The sequence below is a fragment of the Calonectris borealis genome, chromosome 17 (genome assembly GCF_964195595.1).
Source record: "Calonectris borealis chromosome 17, bCalBor7.hap1.2, whole genome shotgun sequence".
NCBI classification, from domain to species: Eukaryota; Metazoa; Chordata; class Aves; order Procellariiformes; family Procellariidae; genus Calonectris; species Calonectris borealis.
The window spans coordinates 4,902,791-4,925,315 of NC_134328.1; the positions used below are offsets into that span (position 1 = coordinate 4,902,791).

Genomic DNA, 22,525 nt, shown 5'->3' on the forward strand with positions numbered 1-22,525 from the left:
AGCCATCACTTACAACCCTAACTACTTAAAAACACACAAGTTTATCCTTGAAAACATCCTAAATCTTGCATCGCCTCCCCATACATTACCCTTATCGGTAAAGGGACACAGACTTCACTAAAACAAAAACAACAAAAAAATCAGTTTTAAAACAAAGCAGTCACTCATGAACTGTCTGGAGGTTTACATGGGAGTGTAGGTGACTATAAGGACCTATACATATTTGATTTTTTTAGTCTCTTAAAAAAAAACTTTAGTGTGAAGTTTGAAAGTAAAATGAAGCATTTTATTTGTATACCCACACCACTCTATGGGCGTGCAGAGTATGTGCTGGTGGTTTCCAGATGACTGTGAAGAGGCCTCTCTCACTTTTTGAGTTTCTTTCCAAGGGTCTTGTACACATTATTGTATTTTATTACAGGCCAGAGGTTTAACCAAATCTGATGTCCCTATATATACACACATACTCCTGCAAAAGATCTTATAATATGCACAGACCAAAATACACCGAAGGAATATTATTATCCTATTCTATACATGGTATCAGAGACGCTGAGAGGGCCAGTGATGTGTTCAAAGTTGTAATGACGTTTATAATAAACCAAAACGAAATCCAACCCTTGCAACTCATCAGCCTCATCCCACCACACGGCTCTCCTCCCCTCGCTCTGTTCACCGGTCCTGCCGGGGGAGGATCTCTGGGTCTGAGCTACATCAGATTTGGTTTCTTCCCCTTCCTTTGACTTGGTATTTCTGAGCTTTTCAAGGAAAGCAACAATTCAGACAATTCAAGTCCTAGCCCTACAGAGTGCTTTGGAGCGGAGGCACCAGCTCAGCGCCGCAGACCAGGGAGACACAGGTAACTGGGGAGGGTTTGATCAGCACCAGGGATGTAACTGCTCTCCTGCATCAAACAAGCTCAGCTCCTGTTCACCACCGACAAAAGGACAAAGAAGGAGCCCTACCAGCTCCTCGGTCATGCAAAGTACTACAAACCCTTAGTTGTCAAGGAAAATAAAGAGACAGAGAGTTTCCAAGCCTCAAGCAGGACCAGTCTCCCCCAGCCAGCTGGGCAGCGGAGGGGCTCTGCCTTTCAGACAGAGCACCAAGCTCATTTCTGTGTAATAGCCCTATAATTTAGATATCAAGCCCAGGCCAATGAGGGCTCAGCAGCCACAATCACCGCATTTTTAGCCATCCAACCTAGCACAGAAACCCTTCTGTAATCCCCTTTTCCTAGCACATTATCTTTAATCATAGGCATAATAGACATTCAATTTGAGCCCTCAGCTGCATTTTCTTCCTTATTATTCACAGTGCTGTATTTTCCGCAGCAATAAACAATTTTCCCCCATTTTATTTTGCATTGATCTGCCTCAAAGTTCGAAGAGAGTCTTTTAAGGTTTTTATAGCTCTGCGTGGAGGCTCCTGGCCAGTAATGAAGACAGAAACTCAGGGCTTTTACCCAGAAAATTGACTTGCACAAAGCAACTGCCAGGACAGCACCCGCTTTCTTTGTTCTCCTTCAGATAACCTCCCTGGAAATTTGACAATTATTTGCAGCCATTTTCCAGCACCATTTTCATCCCAGAGCCCAAATCCCACATCCAGCATGTGCCCTGGCTGTTCAGCCTGATGCTCAGTCTATCCCACTCCCAGAGGAGCGTCCACACAAATATTTTGTTCCCAGAGGTCTGTGCTTCACCTCTTTCCTCTGGTACCTTCTCCAGTACTTTCTGAACAAGCAACCTCTTTAAGCAATATCAGTAGTCTCAACTGTTTAAAAAGAAAGTTGCCAAAACATGAAATTAATCCAGGCTGTGTAAATACACAGTTTCCCCTTAATTGACTCTTTAAATGCACCTGTGTCAATGCAGGCACCCCAGCGATGTATCAGCTTGCAAGACTGAAAGGTCTAGTCCCCCCTCGAGGCATCTGGGCTAACATTTCATAAATTACAATCATGTTTTCCTTTTCTGTTAATATTTTCATTCCAAAGGTCATTTACCACACACACGCGCGCTCACAAAACAGGGGAAGGTGATGGAAGCTGCTTGATTCCCAGACTTGGAATCTCCAGTAATGATGCAAATCTACAATCTTACTACAAAGATATATCTATCTCCAGCCAGGGCACTCACCTAGAAGAAGCTCTATTCTTTAGGTCTGCATGCGTAGGAACATCCAGGCTATGGGAGCAGGTGTGGGCCACTTCTCTACGTGTATATTTGGCTACTGAAGATATTAGATTATCTTTTCTGGAGTTGGGTGCTTGAGTTGGGCACCTTCATCCTACGCTAAGGCAACCAACCTTCAGTCACCAGCCTTGGATGAGGAGCACCTGCAGCCGGTCTTGCTCAGGAGGGTCACACAGATGATCTCTCTTCTTCCCTGGGGAGCAGAAAAGCCCAGGCTACGCAGCAGCCGTGGAGCAGCACCCAAAGAGAGACCCCAAAGGTGACCGGGGTACTGAGCCTGCTCTATTGCCCCGGTGTGAGCTGGGGGTCTCTGACCGGGGATGCTCGACCCCAGGAAACCAGCCATTGCCTGAGCAGCGTTTGGGTGAAGAGAACATTGTTTACACACACAGCTCTGAGAGCCTCAGATGAACGGTTACTTCACTTTCTGAAATATCTAAGGAACATAACATTTTCTCTTACTGTTCTCATATTAGCCTGAGAAGGTTTGTGCGCCCCATCCTAGAGGGTCTCAGAAGCTTAATATTAATTAAATAGCAGATTTAAGGTTATTGCTCATAATCACAGCTGTGATATGAATTATTGCTTGATGATATTCCACTTTTGCCCGCTTGCTGCTTTTGATTGATTATTTGCATTTGCTGGTTTATAAGATGCATGTATTGCTTCGAACAGAGGCATCTTTTTTGATTCCAACTGCATTACATTCTCTGGTCAGATGATGGATTGGACTTTCGAGCATACCATAAACACCAGCCCATTCTTGCCAGCATGATATGTATCTATATTCCATATTCACTCTTCAGTGTATCCTGTATTCAATCATCCTTATATTCATTTCTCCTGATATTATTATTATTAGCCTTGGGGAACTTGTTTTATAGGCTATTTAGTTTGAATTAAGCATGTATGTCAGTCATTTCTTGTTTCTAAGAGAACACAGATGATAAATGATAGGATTTATGCCTAGACTCAGCTTTGGACTAGTTTCCATCTTTACCTAGCTAAGTATTTTTACTACTAGTAAAACAACTGCTAGATTCTCTGTCAAACACTTCCATGCACACATTTTCACAGGCTTTTTAGTACATCTGTTAGGCACAATTGGAAATTGTTTTTTCTTTCTACCAACTTTCTTGTTCAATTGGATACAGTCTCAAGAGAAAAAGGCCTTTTGCCATTTTTTCTCCTGCAGGGCTCACTGCCACTTCCCAAAAGTAAATTCAAGGATTGATCAAGGTATTGATTATATTTCAACCATGTTTCATCTTCATTTTAAGCTGCCTATACATGGAGAATTATTGAAATTTTATATTTTTTTTTTTAATTAACACACTTGGTCATCTATAGAAACAAGTGAACGTGTAGACACTTACTCTGGATAATGAGATCAAATTAGTGTACTGTTAGTGTAAATTGATATGCCCAGAGTCAAACGACCACGCGTGTAAGTTATAATGAAATATTCAGACGTAGGATCAGATGTTCCTCCACACTCCTCTTGATGCAGCTTAGTTAGATTTTAATGCTTTATCCCCTTCCCACAAGTTTTGTAGCAAAGCACACCTCAGATGACACGATGCTCAAATTGTTCCCCATCATCCCTGCACTTTCGCCTCCCACAGATGACTCATGGAAACGTCTCTGGGGATTTCTCGAGTAACTGGCATCCTCTGCGACGGAGGGGAGCAGCTACCGCCTGCTGCTCTGCACCCCTTTGGAGCGGCAGTGAGCCACCGCTCCCTATTTCTGGCTTGAAGCCCTCAGATCCCTCTAACGCTGCTGCGACCGGTCACGTTGCAGATGCATGGCACGGGGAACATCACTCCTCTGCTCTTTCCCTGGTTACTACACAAACTCAGTGACTTCTCTGTACCGTGATTCATATAAACTTTTTCAAGGTGCTCTCCATGGGGGGTTTGTGTCTTTTTGCTTCAAGTTTCCAACCCATACTAAAATCTCAACAATGCATTTACAACACACCCGCTTTCTGGAGGCATTTGCTGTAACATGACAGCCCTTTGACTAAAGCAGTGCACGCCGGCACAGTTGTGTCACATACCATCGGACAAAGCCGTACATTAGTCAGCCACGGATCTCCAGGAATAGAAGTGAGCAGCCTAATGCACAGAAGCAGATTAGGAAACTATTTTGTCACATCTGCACCGGAAGATTAAAAGCTGTCAAATGATTATCATCATGGAAATGGGTTCTCTAGCAAGGTGAAGATTGGAAACAGCTGGGACGCCACCACCAGAGCTGAACACTCTTAAAACTGGCAAACTATCTACTTTGTCTATCATTTTTACATACGCTTCCAGTATCTGACCAGAGATTAAGGCAGGGGAGCCTTAAGTCAGGTACAATTTTTCAGACAGAAGTTTTTGTCAGCCCTCAGTATGTAGTAGACAGGATATTTTGGAAGGAGAGGCAGACAAAGAAGTCTTATCCCCCCAAACCTGGTTAGAGAACAAAGCACATGTGAGCCAAAACATGATCGGAAAAGAAAAACATCAGCACCCACAACCGGAGGCTATGCCTGAAAATATTACAAACAATTTGGATGACAATTCTTGCTCTCTAGAACTCTGTAAGTAGCATATCTAAGCAAAATGAATCCCCACATTCTGGCAGAACGCCTTTAAATCAAAGGAATAAAAAAAGAAGCCAAGAAGCAGTCAGCAATGCACACCCCCAGTCACCTGATGTAACAGCGGGCATCCCTCCGTGGCATACTTTGATGCAACCCTTGGACTACGCTGGGGACTTAGTCAATGCCCCTGCAGCCAAATTCATCAAGCGATGACTCAGAAAGGGCTTTGAGAGCAGAGACATCCTTGCGGATAGGACTGTGGGAGGACGAGGCATAACGCATTCTTTTTATTTAATCTTGCCAGTGTAAGCAGGCTATAGGACTCAATTTATTATGGTAGCTTTAAAAAAAATAAAATCCTTTAGCCGCCAGATAAGCAATATTTGTCCCTGTGTATTGCATCTGCATCCTGCTGTAGGTATTCACACATGCATATGCCCATACCCAAGACGCGGCGGGCAGAACAGGAGGAACCCTGTGCACTGAGCAGGAGCGGTGGCGGGGATGCGAGTTCAAGATGAATTATGTTTCTGTCTCATTAGCCTGCCAGCTGTAGCACTCTGATGGTGGAGATACTTGCCAAGAGTCCTGATTCATTGGGTCATAGAGATCCTGGGCTTTAGGACAGAGGGGAGGAAGAAGGCGGGGGTGAAGATATTTTTATGCCTGACCTTTCTCAGAAGGTCAGGAGTTAGGGGTTTGTTTCTTTAAAGATCCAGGTCTTGGTCTCAGAAACGGCCTTACTGAAATGCTACAGCACTGAGAGAGCGCATTTTTAGGTTCTCACGCTTGTAGGGTAGTGATGCACCAAGTGTCACAGGCAGATGGATCACTGTCCAGTATAAAAATCATTATTTGTGATAACACAGATTAAAATCATGAACAAGCAGTGATGGACCTAACTAGAATTTCCCATTAGCTCTTATGGATATATTTTTGGATTTGCTCGTACCATTATCCACTCAACCACTGGAGACAGTGCCACCCATAGCTCCAGTGTCACCCCGACCACCACCGAGGCCCCTGTTTCAAATAAGAAATTCCGCATGGAAGTTCATCAGCAAGCAAAAGACCCCAAGATTTTGATGCAGCTCTTTCTGCCAAGCTAGAGAAGGGGAAGGTTAGTGTGGGAAGCCTGTTCAGAAACAGTGCATCTACCCGGGACCTGCAGCCTGCACTTGTGAGCTTTATTTAAAGTACACAGATACATAAAACATCTCATGAATTCCTGGGGATTCACAGTGTGAGCTTCTAACAAGCGAGCACTCAGGAACATTATGAAAAAGTTAGGACTCTTAAATAAATATTCATGCTGAGCACCTGATTTATAAATTTACTGTTCAAGCAAAACAAGAGCAGAGCCAGCTCACCTCCCTGGCCAGCCACAGCGAAACCTCCCAGCTGGGTTCATAACAAACGGCAGGAACAACCTACCTGCTCAATTATTGCCTGAAATTATCCAACAGATACGTCTTATATGTTAGTGAGATAGATTATACTTTAATCAAGCTTAATATTTTTATTAGCAAGGAACAATCCACAGCCCTTCATACTCCACAGAGAAGAGAAGGGGGTATCCTTCTGCCGAGGAATATCTGAAAGGAAACTTCACCAGAAGCCAATTTCCCAATCCTGGTATATTAATGACAGTCTGGCTATTCCAACTTTTTGAAGCTTATTTATTTACATTTTTAACCTGGTAGATGCAGAAGAAAAGACCTTCCTGAGCTGGAGAGCCCAAAGTTTCCATAAGTGGAGCAGGACACAAAGCAAATCAATTCAGCTTTCTCCATGCTTCAAAGGGAGATAATAAAACTTAAAAACACCAACATCCCTGCTTGAATATCCATAGAAGGAAGCAGGAGATAGGTGAATGTTGTTACACATTCCAGTTGACCTGCTTAGTGTCCCACATGGTTTGTAAAAGGTGTTTTCAACAAATAATATTAACTCACTTTGTTTCCTACAAGATACTGATTTCCAATATTTTTAACAAATCCTTTGAAACACACTGTGATGTGTGTATTTATTGCTTGAATAGGTCTGAGGTCTCAGGTGCAAAAGACTGCCTGGGGCTACACATCTCTCTCTACCACGAACTTGATTAAAGGGAAAAAGCAGACCGATATGGAGGAGAACAATTTTACTGTTACAAGAAACAAAACTGTTTGGATAAGAGAGGAGCAGAATTTTCTCCCTTTTGCCATATATATCTCCAAATGTTTACTTGCTGCCGATAGTTCAGCAGGAAAATATTGATTATAAGAAGATTCGGTTTCTCAAATGAGCCTTTAATTCGGTGGACCTAAAAGCCAGGTTATTCTCTGCACTCCCAACCGAACTTGCCTGTGTTCTTTTCTTTGAAATGAGCTCTCTTCCATGCAAAATCTGCCACACTGCCTTATTTATTATTGACCCGTCACAGTTTGGAAACATAGCTTAAAATAAATGAGCCTGAATGCCATGGCTCTAGAGTTATTAAACTGCCTGGCATTGAGGAAATTGCTTTTCATAAACATCCTGAGCTCCTATGGTTTTTTTCTTAAAGTGTTTAATACAGTGAGAGTCCAAGTTAATCTGAATCAGTCTGCAAACTGAATCGCTAATGAGAAGGGAAGATGTATTATTGTTCAATATTGAAAGATTGAAGTTAGAGGACTTAGCAAAGAAAGGCATTTCACAATATACAAATAACAGTCTTTCTACTTGCTGTCACTTGATGCACTAGCTAATCAGTGAAAGAAAAATGCCTCCATTTCCCCAGTAGGTGAGACCGCACAGAGGACGTTCATTTCAGGTCTCCTCCGTCATGGATCCCGAATCTCGCTGCCAATACCAGCACCCTTCTGCCGGTATCTGCACACCCTGGCAATACAGGTGTTAACAGCTGAACAAAAAAATAAGGCAGTGATTTCCACATTACTGTACAGAGCCGCAGAAGCACAATAAATATTCTTTAGTTATTAATTTCCTATTTAATATCTTCCCTTGGTAGCCCTCAGGCACGCCCTTTCTGTGCTAGCACTCTCTTAGGCACCCCGAGAGGGGTGCACAAGGGTAGGTGCTCCGGTCCGTGCAAGTTTGTTTGGAAAGCCAGATACGTTGTCCAGATGAATGGCACACGGACCGTACCGAGTCAGAGGGAGGACACCACATCTAGACAGTTTCATTAGGGATGCCCACATGACATCTTAAGCAGCCCAGTTCCTCTTTCAGGATGGAGCTGCCTCTACCCCACCACTGTTATTACACAATATGTACCAAAGCTGAAGTTTGAAAAAGCTCTTTGTGCCCCTCCTGTATGAAACAGCTAGAGTTGCAGAAGGACGGGGAGACGGTGGGATACCCTGTCCTGCCTGTACGTTTGGCAATCCCACTCCTCAGAGTTGGGACTCGTTTCTTATTTGTGCCATATAATCACGCTACGCTTCAAAACAACCCTGGACAGTCTCCATTTACCTAGATCTCACCATCTAGGATTCCAGACAAGAGGTGGGTTGGTGAATCTATTTCCTATCCATGCATCCACCTCACATCCAATGCTCCTTAACAGCCTCACAAGTATCGCAGATTTGAAGGGGCTCTGAAGCCCGACCACTTCTCCAGCCTGACATGGAGATGGAGTAGCAGAACCACCCCCCATTCTGCACTTTACTCTTTAAACAGGGCTCGGAGGGAAGAGAGAACATAGTCACCCTTCTCACCTGTAACAATCAACATGATACCAAGCAGGGCTCCCTGAAGATGCCTTTACATCAGGTCTGAAAGGAGCAATGAAATTTCCAGTCCTCAACCCATTTTGAGTCCCAGCAGGACAAAGGGATGAAAAACAGCAGCTGAAAACACAAACAAAACCTAGATTGTCCCAGGTTCATTTAACTTGGGAGTTTGCACCTACACGATGCTAAAACGAGGCCAACACCACCTGCCATCTCTTTCCGAGATGTAAAACCTAAGCGAATCTTCCGTCAATAATGAATTCCTGTTTGCAATGCCTCTAAATTGGAGAAAATGAGTATTCCTTCTTCCTCTCGGAAAAGTCGCGCGGTACCCCAATCGGGGTTGCTACGCAACCACCTCCTGCACATGGCTGATAACACACACGGCATTATTTCCCTGCCTGACTGCGCCGTCAGAACAAAGCCCGGCTAATGAAGCTTTCAAATGCTCTTGGCTCTGCCTTTGACGGTTCAACACGGGTTTTCCTTGCATGTATGTGACAGTTACAGCAGCGACGCGACGTCCCCCCCAGCCAGGGATGTCTCTGGAGCTGGACGGAGGAAATGCTCGATGGAGAGCGATGGGCAGGATCGGAGAAGAGCAGCAAAACACCCAATAGATGCAACCAGCCTCCAAAATGGAGGGCAGCCTCACACGCCATGAAACAAGGCGACGATGACGGGGCCCTCTGAAACATTGAGCCATCGGCATTACAGACCAAGCCAGACATCTTCTGGGGCCCGTTTATCCATCAGACATAATACCCTTATCACACCGCAGCTGCTGCCTGCCTGCGGGTATTGGTAGAGCAAGGATAAACCTCCCCACCAGCACATGCAAAAAGGGACGGGACGAAGATGACTCTCCAGGTTAAGCAGTTCCAGTCCCTTGAGGCACTCACAGATTTTTTTTTTTTTTTAACAATCTGTTGAAATAAATTTGACTGTGATTTTCTTACACAGCATGTGTAAGCAAACCCCTCTTCTGCTAGACAAGTAGGTGTAGCAAGAACCACCATCATTGGCAAGGAGCACCAGCTTCCCCTGTAGATGTCTTCGTTCTCCTGTAAGAGCAACCAGCTGATGCTGAAGCAGTCCCATTTTGTAACTGGGACAGTCTCTCCCTCCATCGCCGCCAGATCTGCCCTTCATGGAGTCAATCACAGGGACAGCCCCATTTCTCAGAGAAGGCACTTGGTTACCCTCCCCATTTTTGTACTGACGGCCAGAGCTAGTTTCTTCTTCTATAGCAGATCTACCCTTTACCAGTTCATTTCACGGGACAGCAGAATACAGTGAAATAGAGAGCATCTCCTTAGGCCCCAGCATCTTGTCTACTTAATGGGATCACCTTAAATACACGTGTGGATGCCTCACAACCCTGGCGTGACAAGGCAGCGAGGATGGGCTGACAACACGTGCAGCGTGAGATTGCTAGAGTGCGCAGACATGCCTCAAAAGCTTAAACGTGGTCAAATCCCAGCAGGTGAATGCTTTCTAGACAGCACGTGGCTCCAAGCGTTGTTTTCATTAGGAAACTACCAGGAACTAAGTCAAGGCATGAATTCAAAGCCCAGTGACTATTCCGCACCCTTCACACACACTTGGGACATAGTAGGTGCAGCCTGAGAGATGCCAATGTAAGGTGGGTGCCTGTCCAAAAATCCAGGGCAAAACTGCAGCTGCAGAACAGTTATTTAAATTCTTTTCCTACCTGAGCTAGCAGGTACCAATTACCTGGAAGAAGAGCTGGGGGACAAGTTCTTCCCATGCCAGAGAGCCGGGAGGATTGGCCAGGGCCAGAAGCACATATACCCTCGGGTAGCAAACCTGCATGAAGAGCAGCAGCCGGGGGAGATGGAGCAGGCAACATCTGCCAAGTGTAAGACAACCTGAGGGATTAATCTTGCTCTCAAAGATGTAAGTTCTGCAAACAACCAGATAAGAGTTGCAGGAGAGCACAGCCCCCAGGGAATCCAACCCACCCCTGCTCAAGGTTTAGGTTATAATAAAACAACCCACCTGGCTATTCACCCGCTGTGACTCTGCCTTGCTGGGGTGAGCTGAAGAAAGCACAGCGCGAGTGCTTTTTGTTGGAGACAAAATTATCTAACAAGAGACAATTACGTGACATTACCATTAAAAGCAGTGTGTGGGGAAAAAAAATGCTTTAAGCCTGAGGTCTGCAAACCCCTTTCTCTACCTCTGTACTAAATAGGTCTCATCTAGCCCATTTGTTCTGTCCCAGCCAGGCAAAGTGAAAGTAGGATTGATCAATTTGTTAATTACAGTAATTTTATCTTAAATACAGACAGCTGAGTGTTCATCAAGTCACAAATTCGCCTGTTACTGAGAGACCTCCCCCCTGCTAAATAATTAGGGATAATAAGTGGCTCATAATAAATGCAACCCACAACAACGCGCTCCGAGAGCGCGGCGCAGAACCAAGAGGGCTATTAGGGAACCCCCAGGTCTATTTCTCCTTTTGAAGAAAACAATGCAATATCTTTAATTGTCTCTCTTGAAACCCTGAGCCAGCTCTGCTGGTTTGTTATAAGTGAAAGGCAATTATTCCACTTTCTGACTGCCTCTTGTGTCCGGAGAAGGCTTACTACAGAGTCATCAGCACAGATAAGAGCAACTTCTCCGCCTGCCCTGACTATGCGCATACAAAGAGCTGAGATAGGAGGTAACATAGGCAGGTTATGTACAGCCCCGCTCCTCAGGACTTCTAAAACTCTGGGTAAGGCTCAAAAGATTCGGCTTCAATACAAGTCACAAGCTGTCCATGCACAGCTTGGAGCATCCATCCACACGTGAGGACCAACATGAAGCACATTCAGTACTGAAGGCTCACGTCACCCCCTCGGCGTAGAAAGGGCAGGCTAGCGAAAGCTGAAGGCAAGGGAAACCAGTCTTTGGTTTTCAGCCAGCAAAGGATGGGGAACCACTGGAGCAGGTTTCTACTGCACCCTGCCAAGAACAAGGTTTGGGATGAGTGAGGAGAGGGCAGCAGAGCTCGTGAGCACCTGCATCTCTTCCAAACCCTGCAAAACAAACCATAAAACCAAATAGACCCCACAGGTACACCTACACCCTCCATTTCTGTTGGTTTTCTTCCTCTTTTCCTCCTTTATCCCCTAGGTAATTATTCCTTCAACTTTACCAGCCAGGCCAGATAGGTGAAAACATCACCACTTCACGTTCCCCTCCAAGGACTAAGGATAAAAGGGATTTCTTCTCCTCACTGGCTTTAGACCAGCCCTTGGATAGAGCTAGATAACAGAACAGTGTGTGGGGAAAAAAGTTGCAACCCCTTGAGCTCCGTGGATCCTGCCAGGTCCAGGTGCTGGGGAGAAGGACCTTGGCAGGTGAGGTCACCTGCCTTCCCCTGGACAACGAGGAACTGGGAAGGGACAGCCAACGCAAAGCTGCTTTGAGAAAGTGTTTGTCACCACACACACACAAAAAAAAGCATACAAGCCCGAGTTTACAGGGAGTAAAGATGGCTGGGGAAGACTATAGGAACTGATCCTGCCACGGCCATTTCCTAGCTGGTAAGTCAGTGCAGCTGTGCGTTTTCTTTTCTAATAACTTAAAATATTGAACTACGGCCTCTTCTTCTTTCCCCCAAGGTGAAGACATATGCAACCCTTGTGTGCAATGAAGACCAGACAAGATTTGGAGAGAACCTTAAAGTTTCATTCTCTAGCATGCAAAAACACAGATGTCATTTGTCTTGTTTTCAACACTGGGGAGTGCACTAGGGGAAAGAAATAGATTTAATCAAATGCAACTGTACTTTGTTTGCAACAGTATTTGCCATCATTTACTTACTTTGCTCCAGGAACTGTATTTAGTCGTTTTCCACCAGTGTTTCCCTCCAAGGGTTGAAGCGTCATTTGTTCCTGCGAAGACCCTGTATTTCTGCAAAGATTTTTTTCCCCTGAAGCAAATTATTTATTTTTTTTAATACGTGGTATTTCAGCTCCATTTCATCCACAAATATGTTTAACCAGCATTTGCAAGATTCTTTTATGCTATGTCCTGTTATCTCAGCACAGCCGACTTTAAGTTGCATACAGAATAAATACTGGGCTTTTGTTCTGAGCAGGGGAGATAGCTGTGTACTGATCAATCAAAAAATGCCCTTGGGGATGGGAGAGATTAGCACTTTGATACTACTGAAGATGAATGGGTGAAACGAGTTTGATAAGCTGGTGTTTTCCTCAGATAATTGCTCTGAAAGCTTTCTAAAGCCGCTTGGATCCTCCTCCCTTTCCCTTTGTTTCTGGATAGGATAGCAAGTCCTGCTTCTCTGTCAGTGACACTGGACGGGCTGCTGCTGCTACTGTTTTTTAAACAAATAGTGGATTTATGCCACATTTCATCACTGACTATTGAACACTAAAATATTAGTTATGATTTAACCACAGGTTCAGACTGGATTCCTATTACTCTTGGCCAGCTTGGCTAGTCCTGCCAGCACAGCTCAACTGAGAAGGGACTGAGGGGGTGGGAAGGGGACTTCTCACGGCACATGGCCACCCTTCCTCAAGCTTAAATCTTTAACAACAGCTCTTCTTCCTTCAGAAGTCACTAATCCTTGGTGCTCACAAACAGACCTTCAGCCCCACCATCAACCTTTCTCTGGGCTTTCTATACCCAACACTGACCTCCTCTTCCTCCTCCTGGATCACTCTGTTGCAGCCACCCCACCGGATCGTCTGAAGAGGAACTTCTCCTGAAGCTGTAACATGAAAACTTTGTCAAGCTCACTTAGACCCCAGGTACCTCCCTCTTCAGGCATGAGGCAAACCCTGCTGGCATTCACAGACGTGGTGCCATTTACCACGCTAACTTATTCTCAGCCGCTGATGAAACTGGAGCCAAGAGATTTTACTATATTTTTATTGTTTCATTGAATAAATGAGTTTTAAATACAGAATTAAAAATTTGTAAAAAAAGTTATTAAAAGCCAGCATTCAGAAGTAGGTTGCACATCAGTGACTGAAAAATTCATACTTACTTTTTGGTGCAAAGATCGGAAAGAAAAATAAAAAAGCATATCCATCATCTGGAAAGAGATTTTCTTTTTTTCTTTACAATTCCTTTATATTTGAGAACTGGTACTTGTCTTATGAGAATCTCCCACCAACCTTGTTTTTCACAGCACTGATTCACATTATTTGGTGTTCAAAAAAACCCACTCATTTGTTGTTTACAGAAGCAGTGATGTAACATTTCCCCCTCATACGTATGGAAGCCAGTATGTTATTTAATAAAACCTCCAGTATATGAGGGGTGGAAAAAAATGCAGAGTTATGCGATCTGTAGGGATGCAATTTAGGTTACAAAGCATCTCTGAGCAGGAACAAGTTCTTCTGTCTCTCCCACTGATACCTCTGCGAGTTAGGTATTTCTTACAGTATCACATCTCTGGCATTTGCTCTTTGCTAAGCTCCATCACTGCACCAAAGATTTCCAGAAGTGACGAGTGATTAGGTACCTTCGATTTTTAATGCCCTATTTTAAAGCAGCTTGATCTTTCAAGAGACACAGAGCACCCATCCTCAAGGATAAGAATCAGGACCTTATAGGGCTTAAACCGTGCCTAAAAAACAGAGGCACCTCAAGAAGTCTTGACACTGGGGTTCTGGGTTAGGGTTGGCAGATGGTTTTTTGGCAAGTTTCTATTACAGGTTCTTAAAGAGACAGCTATGAAGATGATCCCACCAGTCAGTGCATCTGCATCATCTCAACCAAAAAAAGTAGACAGACTCTCTAATATATGCATCATTTCAAGACATCAGCACCACTCATACCATATTCACAACAGGTTAGAAAGAACATGGACTATGGCTCACCTGTTCCTCAAGGAGCTTAACCACCAAGAGAATTTAAACAGTCAGACAAACCACAGAATGAAGTGCCCTTACAATAGAAACTAGGACTTTGAGATAATGAATAGGGATAGCTACACATCAGCCTGGGGGAAGAAAAAAAAAAAAAAAAAGGAGGGGAAGTTCAGACTGAAATGGAAACAAATTCAGTTAAACAAAAGAAATAATACTGGAGATTGCCACTATAGTGCAGCTAAGACTTGGCAAATAAAATACTTGAGTATACACCTGCAGGGCAGCCCTGCTTCTGCCACACGAATAAATATCCAACAGTGTTTAAAAACAGTGTATAAAAAAAGACGTCAGGATTTTCAGAAACGGTGCAGGTTCCATCCCCGGTAACTGCATAGTAGGTTCCCTCACATGAGGTATTTCAGCATCACCACAAAGGAAAACAATATTTCTCACTCCTCTTCCACAAGCGCAGTCTAATTTGAGCTGAGGTCGTACGATGATTACGCAGTGATGCGAGGTGCAAGCGTGCTGCTCCGTCCTCGTCTCTCCAGACCACAGTGATCACACTGTGCTGCGCGGGATGAAAACGCGCGGTCAGAGCAGAAAAGGCTCAATTCAGTACCCTCTGCGTGACCAGACACAGGCACGGACCTCTTATCTCAGCCACTGCACATCTTGGGGTTGGTTTTTTGTTTTGTTTTTAACAGACATGTTCACACAGAGTCTTCCAAAAGGAAGTTTAGTTCATGTGGCCAGGTTGGATTACTAACCTCAAATTAACTTCAGAATATTTCCTTGGTTAGCCATTGATATATAGGTTGTCCAGCAAAATAAATGCATATTTTACCATCATCAATGGCAACCTCTACATTTGTTTTTGCATTACCAGCAGAGCTGTATGGGACGGGCATCTCTCCTTTCAAACTGGAAAGGCTGCTGTCCATCCCACACCTTTTTCCAAGGAAGGTTATTTTCTTGTATTGCATGTATGTATTTTAACTGTAGTCATTAAATACAGGATGTTGGCTTCACATCCCATCTGGCCTTTTTGGAAGCATCTTTTTTTATTCTTCAAATAACAGCATTTTATTAGTGAAGCCCAGGATCACAACTTCTTCTGGTGATGTGCAACAGTCAACGGTGGATCTTCCCAAAGGCATGTCATTAGTACCGCTGCAGCATTTGACTGTCGCTCCTCCAAAATGTGAATAAGATCAAAAGAAAGAGCAAATCCAGAAGAAACAGATATCTTCTACCATCTTCAAGACGACATTTCTCCTCTTACATTCCATCTTTGCTGCACAATCACCGTAGCTTTGTTTGCAGGGTTTGTTTTGGGAGGGCTATTTTGTTTAAGAATAATCATACCCCCTGCAAATTCCGCTACCTAATGATAATTGCTGCTTGTCAACAACACCCCTGTTAGCATGTAGGCTCGTGTACTCTCACAGCCAGCTGTCATGGAAGTAGTAAATAAAGTTGTTTTTCCTTCAAAGACACAAGCATTGTCCAGTCTGTGACTATACCAGGAACATCTCTATAGCTTTTCCATGCTTTCCAAAAACTTCCACCAAATGCTTCGTTTTGCTCATGCTTTCCTTAGAACATCCGAGGATAAGATGGGTTTTGCTTAATTATCCACTCAGCATGGGGATTGATGTGGTACAAGTCTAAGAGGTAAGTGTCTGGGTCCAGGCAACGCTCACCTACCAAAACAAGAGATCCAGAAAAAAGCATTTGTTATATCCTGTAGTTGCTAGTTTGTTCCCTGCCCCCCCCAAAACTGGTATTTGTTCACATTAATTTCAATATCACAACGCTTCAGAAGTGTTTCCACAAATCTGGAAAAGTTCTAGTTATTTATGTTAAAATGAATGTATTTTTCTTAAAACTGTACTAAGCCCAAGCTTTGACCTTTGTGGAAAGGTACTCTCACTTTAACACCCAATAACTTTAGCACTTGAAAACCATCATGAGATATGTTAGTGATCAAATCCAAAGACTGAATTGTTTCCAACGACAGAGCTTTTCTTCTACAGATGCTACTAACAGAAATACTAAGAGGCAGCCAAAGCACCCCAGTAACCGACAGTCTCCAGAAGCAGCTGTAACAGGGCATAAGAATTCCTTTCCATTTTCAGACACCCTTAATCTGCTGCTGCAATCTTATTATTTAAGTCTCCTCTCCATCTGATGACATTATCCTATTGACGAGTGGAAATCGGTGACTAATCAACATCACCAACTTGTTTAACTACACGGTTTGAGGAACTTCCACCCAAGTTAGTACGGGTTCTTTTTCAGAACGTTGATGAAGGCAGGCAGAATTCACACCTGGAGCTGGCCATCATTAGTACAGATGCCATGTGCCAGCATACCACACTTAATTAAAGTCCAGATAAGAAGCACACAATTAAAAGCCTATAGTGGCATAGGATGAAGTTGCCCTTTACTTAGATGAATGTAGTTTATGGTTTTAAGTTCTACACTTAATTCCAAACATGGACCTTTATCGTTGAGGGAAGAGGGAGTTTAACATGGTACGTTTAACAGAATGGCAAGTTTGTTTTTAAGATGGACAAAGTTGTGCACATCTCTGTCCTCCCAAGACTTCTGGACTCTTGAGTTTCTACCTTTCTTGACAGGCACCTTCTGAATAAGATCCATTAGTGTTAAGTATTTTTGGAAGTCCAGGCTTCAACCTTCCCACATACTTGCACTACAAAGGCTTTGCAGTGATGGCTGGAAGACATGCAAGCTTTAACAGGTACTCTTTCATAGAATCACAGAATAGTTCGGGTTGGAAAGGACCTTTAAAGGTCATCTAGTCCAACCCCCCTGCCGCGGGCAGGGACATCTTCCACTAGATCAGGTTGCTCAGAGCCCCGTCCAACCTCACCTTGAATGTTGCCAGGGATGGGGCATCTACCACCTCTTTGGGCAACCTGTGCCAGGGTTTCACTACCCTCATTGTAAAAAATTTCTTCCTTATATCTAGTCTAAATCTACCCTCTTTTAGTTTAACACCATTCCCCCTTGTCCTGTCACAACAGGCCCTGCTAAAAGGTTTGTCCCCATCTTTGCTGTGGGTGAGGTTAACCCACACTTGTTCATTTGTCTTTGAACTTTTAGAGCCCCCTCCAAATCTCATTCTTTTTTTAACTTCCTCCTAAGATAAGTAAAGCATAAAAAACTGGATATCAGAGTCTTTATTTTCATTTACCACCCAGACTTACCAATATTGCCTCCCACTTCATACAGGAGCAAGTTTGTGCACTCCATTGAGTTGTTACTGCAGAAAGAAAAACACATTGAAGTTAACAAAGCTCTGCCAAAGGCAAGTTATGTAGTTTAGTAATGTTTCTTCCCAAAAATTGCTTTTGGTTCAGAGGCCAGCAATGGTCAAGAAAGCTACAGGCCATGGTACAGAGCCCTTGCTGATCCTCCTGAACAGTGCAGCTGTTGAAAAGCACATCCAAAATTGGAAAAAAGAAAACAAGGCAGATATTCCGTGCTGGTAGGAAGATGCACACTATATGCAAACACTAACTTTTCAATAGGAAGACAACAGGCATAAATACCAAAGTTCATTGGCAGCATTCCTCTAGAACTGATGGCCTGTTCAAGAGAAGCTCATCTGCAGGAAGACTTCAGCAGCTGTAGTAGCTTCTTAGTGAGACACTAGTTCCCAGCTGACCCATATTCAGCCAACTTCCCATCCACCCTCCTTGTCTAGACATCTCCTGCCCAGGGACACGGTCAGGAGATGCACTACCACTTTACCTACTAAATATGGGCTGCAGGCATAGTGACAGAGGGGGGCAGGAAGTCTTTTGTTCATTTTGGGGGTTATTTCAGCAATTCACCACTGGACCACAGGAGGGAATTGCCGAGCTTACTTTAGGAAACACCTACATTAACATGTGCATGTTGGAAATACAGCTCCAGGCAAGTAATTTGCAGAGGTGATGTTCTTCTCCAGGAGAGCTAGAGAGAGTTTGTTTTGCAGGGTCAATGTTATTCCACTTTCCCTTCCCTCCAGCAAGGCTGCTGAAGTTCACACACCGTCCAGCAAACCAGAGGGCACTACCTGACCTGCTGAGCACAGTGATGGAATCGCTCAGTCCAACTAACATTTGCTTGCCGCATCCAACATACATAGAAACTTAGAACAGAGGACCAGAGAACAGTCTCCTAACAGCTCACTGTGCCACCACATCAGCTCTGCCAGAACTAGACCACCTGGTACTTTTTTTTTTTTAAAAAAAAAAAAAGAGAGAAAAAGCCATTTACCACTTGAGGAGGTTGACAGTATTTACAATATTCCAGCCATTCTGGCTCAGGTTCTTTTGAAACTGCCTCAAGACATCAGCAACTCTGGTTGCATTGTTCAAATGCACCTCTAGCGAATCCTTCAGGAGAAGTGAAGCATGGACTTTCACAATCTTGGAAGGCTGAAGAAGGCAGGCAAAAAGAAGAAAGTGCTTAAAGAAAGACTTTGTTATCAGCTAAAACATCAAGTTTCAAAACAGATTGGAGAGTGTGAAGAAATAAACCTATCCAAGGCAACTATTCCGAGAATTGAGGTTTGTTTCATAGCCCGCACATACTACAGACTGGAAGCTTATAGAAGCGTCAAGGTGAGCATTATAAGCAAATCATCTGTGCGTCGGTGTTGGAGCTGGGGAGAAAAGCACCGCTTTCCATCAGCGTGCGCTGGTGCTCTCTGCTGTTCAAATGCAGCACCGGCACTAGAAGCGACACAGTTTTGATGAAAATAGGATTTGTCAGAATAAATTTTGACAGACTGTTTTGCCCAAGTCTGACAGACTTCTCTGGAATTAATTTAAGCTACTGGAAAAGGAGTTTAGACAGTTGAATTGCAGACTACCGAATTTCAGAGAAGTAGTTTCAAAAAAAAGGAAGCGCTGAGACATCACAGAGCAGAGTTCAAGCGCTATTTTCTCAAGATTGTTTTCATCAACTCCTTCATGAAGTAACTTCTCAGAACTTTTGTGGAGAATGTTGAACTGTTCTAATGGGGTCTGATCTGCAGCAAGTTAATTTTGCAATCCCAAATCTTTTGCAAAACAGCACTGAACACCGAGACCTTTAGGAAGTAGTATTAGCACCGTTCTAAACACTGGGTCATCTGTTTGAGTGCCTAAACAGTAGTTGCCCTCTCTGAAATGAGAGCGCCTTCAACAGTGACGTGCAGCCTTTACAAGCCAAATTTTAGGCAGACGTCATCTCAGTATTCCAACTTGTATAGAAAGGCAGGGGATGTACCGGCTTGTGAGAACACAAACTCTTCTTCAGTTCTGCAGATTTAAGCTTTCAACGTGTTATTTCTACCTGCAGACTCCATCTAGCTCCTGTCCTTAGAGCATCCCAGTTGGACCACTTACAATCCAGCACCACATAACTTAGCTGCTACAGACCTACACTTATTCAACTAATGGTGGCAACGAAAAAAAAGGCAGAATGACTCCAAGGATCTTTTCTCACCTTTGATACACAAATAGATCTGATAGTAACATCTATTTTAAAAAAATCTCCATCTGCACCAACACAAGAAAGAGTAGAGCCATTTCATGTATCAGGGAAGTTAATTCTCTCCTTTTAAGTGGAAAGAACCTCGTCCTCAAACCCTCCCATACAGATCAGCAGCATTATGGAGCAAAAACGAAATAAGATACAAAAATGTGCTTTTACACTACTGTAATAGCCTAAATATTTGCTTTAAGTTCATGAAAATAAGTCTGCTTTTATCATCCTAGACACATCTGTCTAAACACACGGGGCATCTAGAGCCATGTGACTTCTGCTCTTCACGCGAGCTAGACACCAGCATTTCTGCTTCTAGTCTCTTCCCCCTTCTCCTGCAACAATGCAGCATCTTAATCAAGTGTTTTGTACCTGAAATTTATTTAGTACCCTTGCTGTTGGAATCAGTGTTTGCCACAACCTGACCAAAAGGGTCTGGGAAGCTGTTTCTTACGGTTCTGCAGATTTTTTCCTCTCTTGCTCTGTAAAGAGCATCACTCCTCACAGTTTTCCAAGTTCTCATGAAAGCATTTACAATGAGAAAGTATTTGAGACTGTTATGAAAGGGCCCAGTTTTTCCAAGTCCTAACTCACCTCTGCCTGGTTCTTTTCCACTTTGTCTTTATCAGCATGAATCTTCCGCAACAAGTTTTTAATTCGCTTGTCACAAAACTGGTACCTTTTGCTATTGCTCTCATTCAGCTTTCTCACTTGAGCTACCAGAAAAGAGGAGACCTGGGAAGGGAAGAAGGAAGAAGACAGGAATTAAACCAAGCAGAGATGAGGATGCCATTTAAGAATCTAAACATCACTTTACGAAGCTCCTTAAATAGACAAAATATCCATATACCTTGAAAACAAGTAGTCTTGGAACTCAGCTAAAGGTTTTGCCTACAGACATTTAACTCCTCAAATTTCCAAGACCATCCCTTCCCCTCTTCCAGTTCTAGGCAGACCAAGACACTGCTACACCACACCACAAGACACCCGTGCAACTTACTGTCCAGAGCAAGTCCTGGTAATGGATCATCATCCGCACAATGTCAGCCGCCCCCTCTGCCAGCTGTTTCTCCTTCCCTTCGGGGATCTTGTTTGGCAGCCCCTTGTGCATGAAGAGGTTTGGGGCCATGACTGTGGAAACGTTCCAGAGGTTCATTTTGTTGTTGATCTCCCTGGCAACCACTTTGCTGAGAAATTCAAGTAGAGCCTAAAGAGAGAGGAAGAGACTTAAGACATCCATTACTAACAGTCCTCAAGAAACCACTGTGGCAATTGCTGGAGAGATCATTTAATTAGCGTCTTTTCTTGATATCCATGAGCAAATCCTATTTCTCCAGTCAGGAGGTTCAGTGACCAGTTTCTAATACTAGGATAGCAACAAATAACCATACCAAGCAGAGAGATAGTTTGTCCAGCGTTCACGAATCAGGAGAGACAGGCTGTGTGGGAAGTAGATGAGCTCTTACTCCTTGGCAGGTGACAATTTACAAAGTCCAGTCATAAAAGTTACAGAATCCAAAGATGACCCCTCCCTTCCGCCAGTATCCTCTTCAAAGCTATTCCCAGATGTGGAAAAATAAACCCTTTTGGATCATCACTTCTGCCTCACGCCTCCACCAAAGCCATGACGCATGACAGATCATTTAAGTCAGCCTTGCCTTTATTACCTGGAAGCTGAACTACTCAGGAGAAAAAAAAAAACCACCAAAAATCAGCAGCAACAACCACCACAGCTCTTGTAAAGCACAGAAAGGCAGAAGTTGTGCACTGCCTGCAAAGCCCATCCCATCAGCGTTTATTCTTTCAAAAAGTAGTAGGTGAAAGGATTTGAAATGCTTTCTGATCAGAAAAGGGTAGGAAGTTATAAGCTTCGTAGCTTTTTTTATAATTTTTTTTTTTTTAAATTGAAACTGTCCTTCATAGATGATGACAACACCACAAACCATGAATCAAAAGACTGAATCTCTTTCCCTATACCCTGGCATGCCCACAGACAATGTAAGACCTATACATCTTTCACTCCATAATGAAGTGCTTTAACACACTGAAGAGGAAGGGCATGTTTCTAAAAAGGATGCTCTTAAGGTACTGCTCTTAAGTTTGTACCCAAAAGGCAGACTGTGCTTACAGCTTACATTCACTGCACAGCCTTGAGGTTTGCCCGCTCCCCCCATCATGGGTTTCCATTCTCAAGTCAGTGAAATAAAACCAAGTAGCATGATGTATGTTATTTGCAAAAGGTGAATAAAAACCTGGAATGAAATCACGGTTTTCCAGTTAAATCCAGAACAGGTAGTTACCTTTAGAGTGTTTCTGTTGGGCTCTGGCAGAATCAGGATCAGGAGGTTTAGAGCTTGCAATCTTTGCTTCAGGTCTGGAATGTCTAGAGAGGGTGAGCGACAACAGGAGAAAGGATTCAGGCTCCTAATAGTGTTCTTTCTGAGTAGGGGAATCCCCCAAGGAATAAGGCAATTAATTATTGTAGTGTTTGTCATTTAGGATTTGAGACCTTGTTTTACAGAAGGAAATCAAGCTCATACAGCCCTTATGAAGTGAACTACCTATGTGTTAGAAGACTGGCTGATTTGTTTCAGAGTACATAGTCTACCA

The 22,525-nt window shown here is 43.6% G+C and overlaps 1 protein-coding gene across 2 annotated transcripts in view; it reads right to left on the reverse strand.

Moving 5' to 3' along the window:
• Window positions 1-13,405: 13,405 nt before the first annotated feature.
• Window positions 13,406-22,525, reverse strand: part of ARHGAP40 (Rho GTPase activating protein 40) — a 38,706-nt gene continuing 29,586 nt past the window's right edge. For both annotated transcript variants that reach the window (XM_075166339.1, XM_075166340.1), the window contains exons 10-15: window positions 22,216-22,298; window positions 20,916-21,122; window positions 20,510-20,650; window positions 18,662-18,822; window positions 17,605-17,660; window positions 13,406-16,074 (exon numbers count right to left, since the gene is read on the reverse strand). In XM_075166339.1, coding sequence (XP_075022440.1) covers window positions 15,968-16,074; window positions 17,605-17,660; window positions 18,662-18,822; window positions 20,510-20,650; window positions 20,916-21,122; window positions 22,216-22,298 — 755 coding nt within the window. In that variant the 3' untranslated portion in view covers window positions 13,406-15,967. The remainder of the gene's footprint in view (window positions 16,075-17,604; window positions 17,661-18,661; window positions 18,823-20,509; window positions 20,651-20,915; window positions 21,123-22,215; window positions 22,299-22,525) is intronic.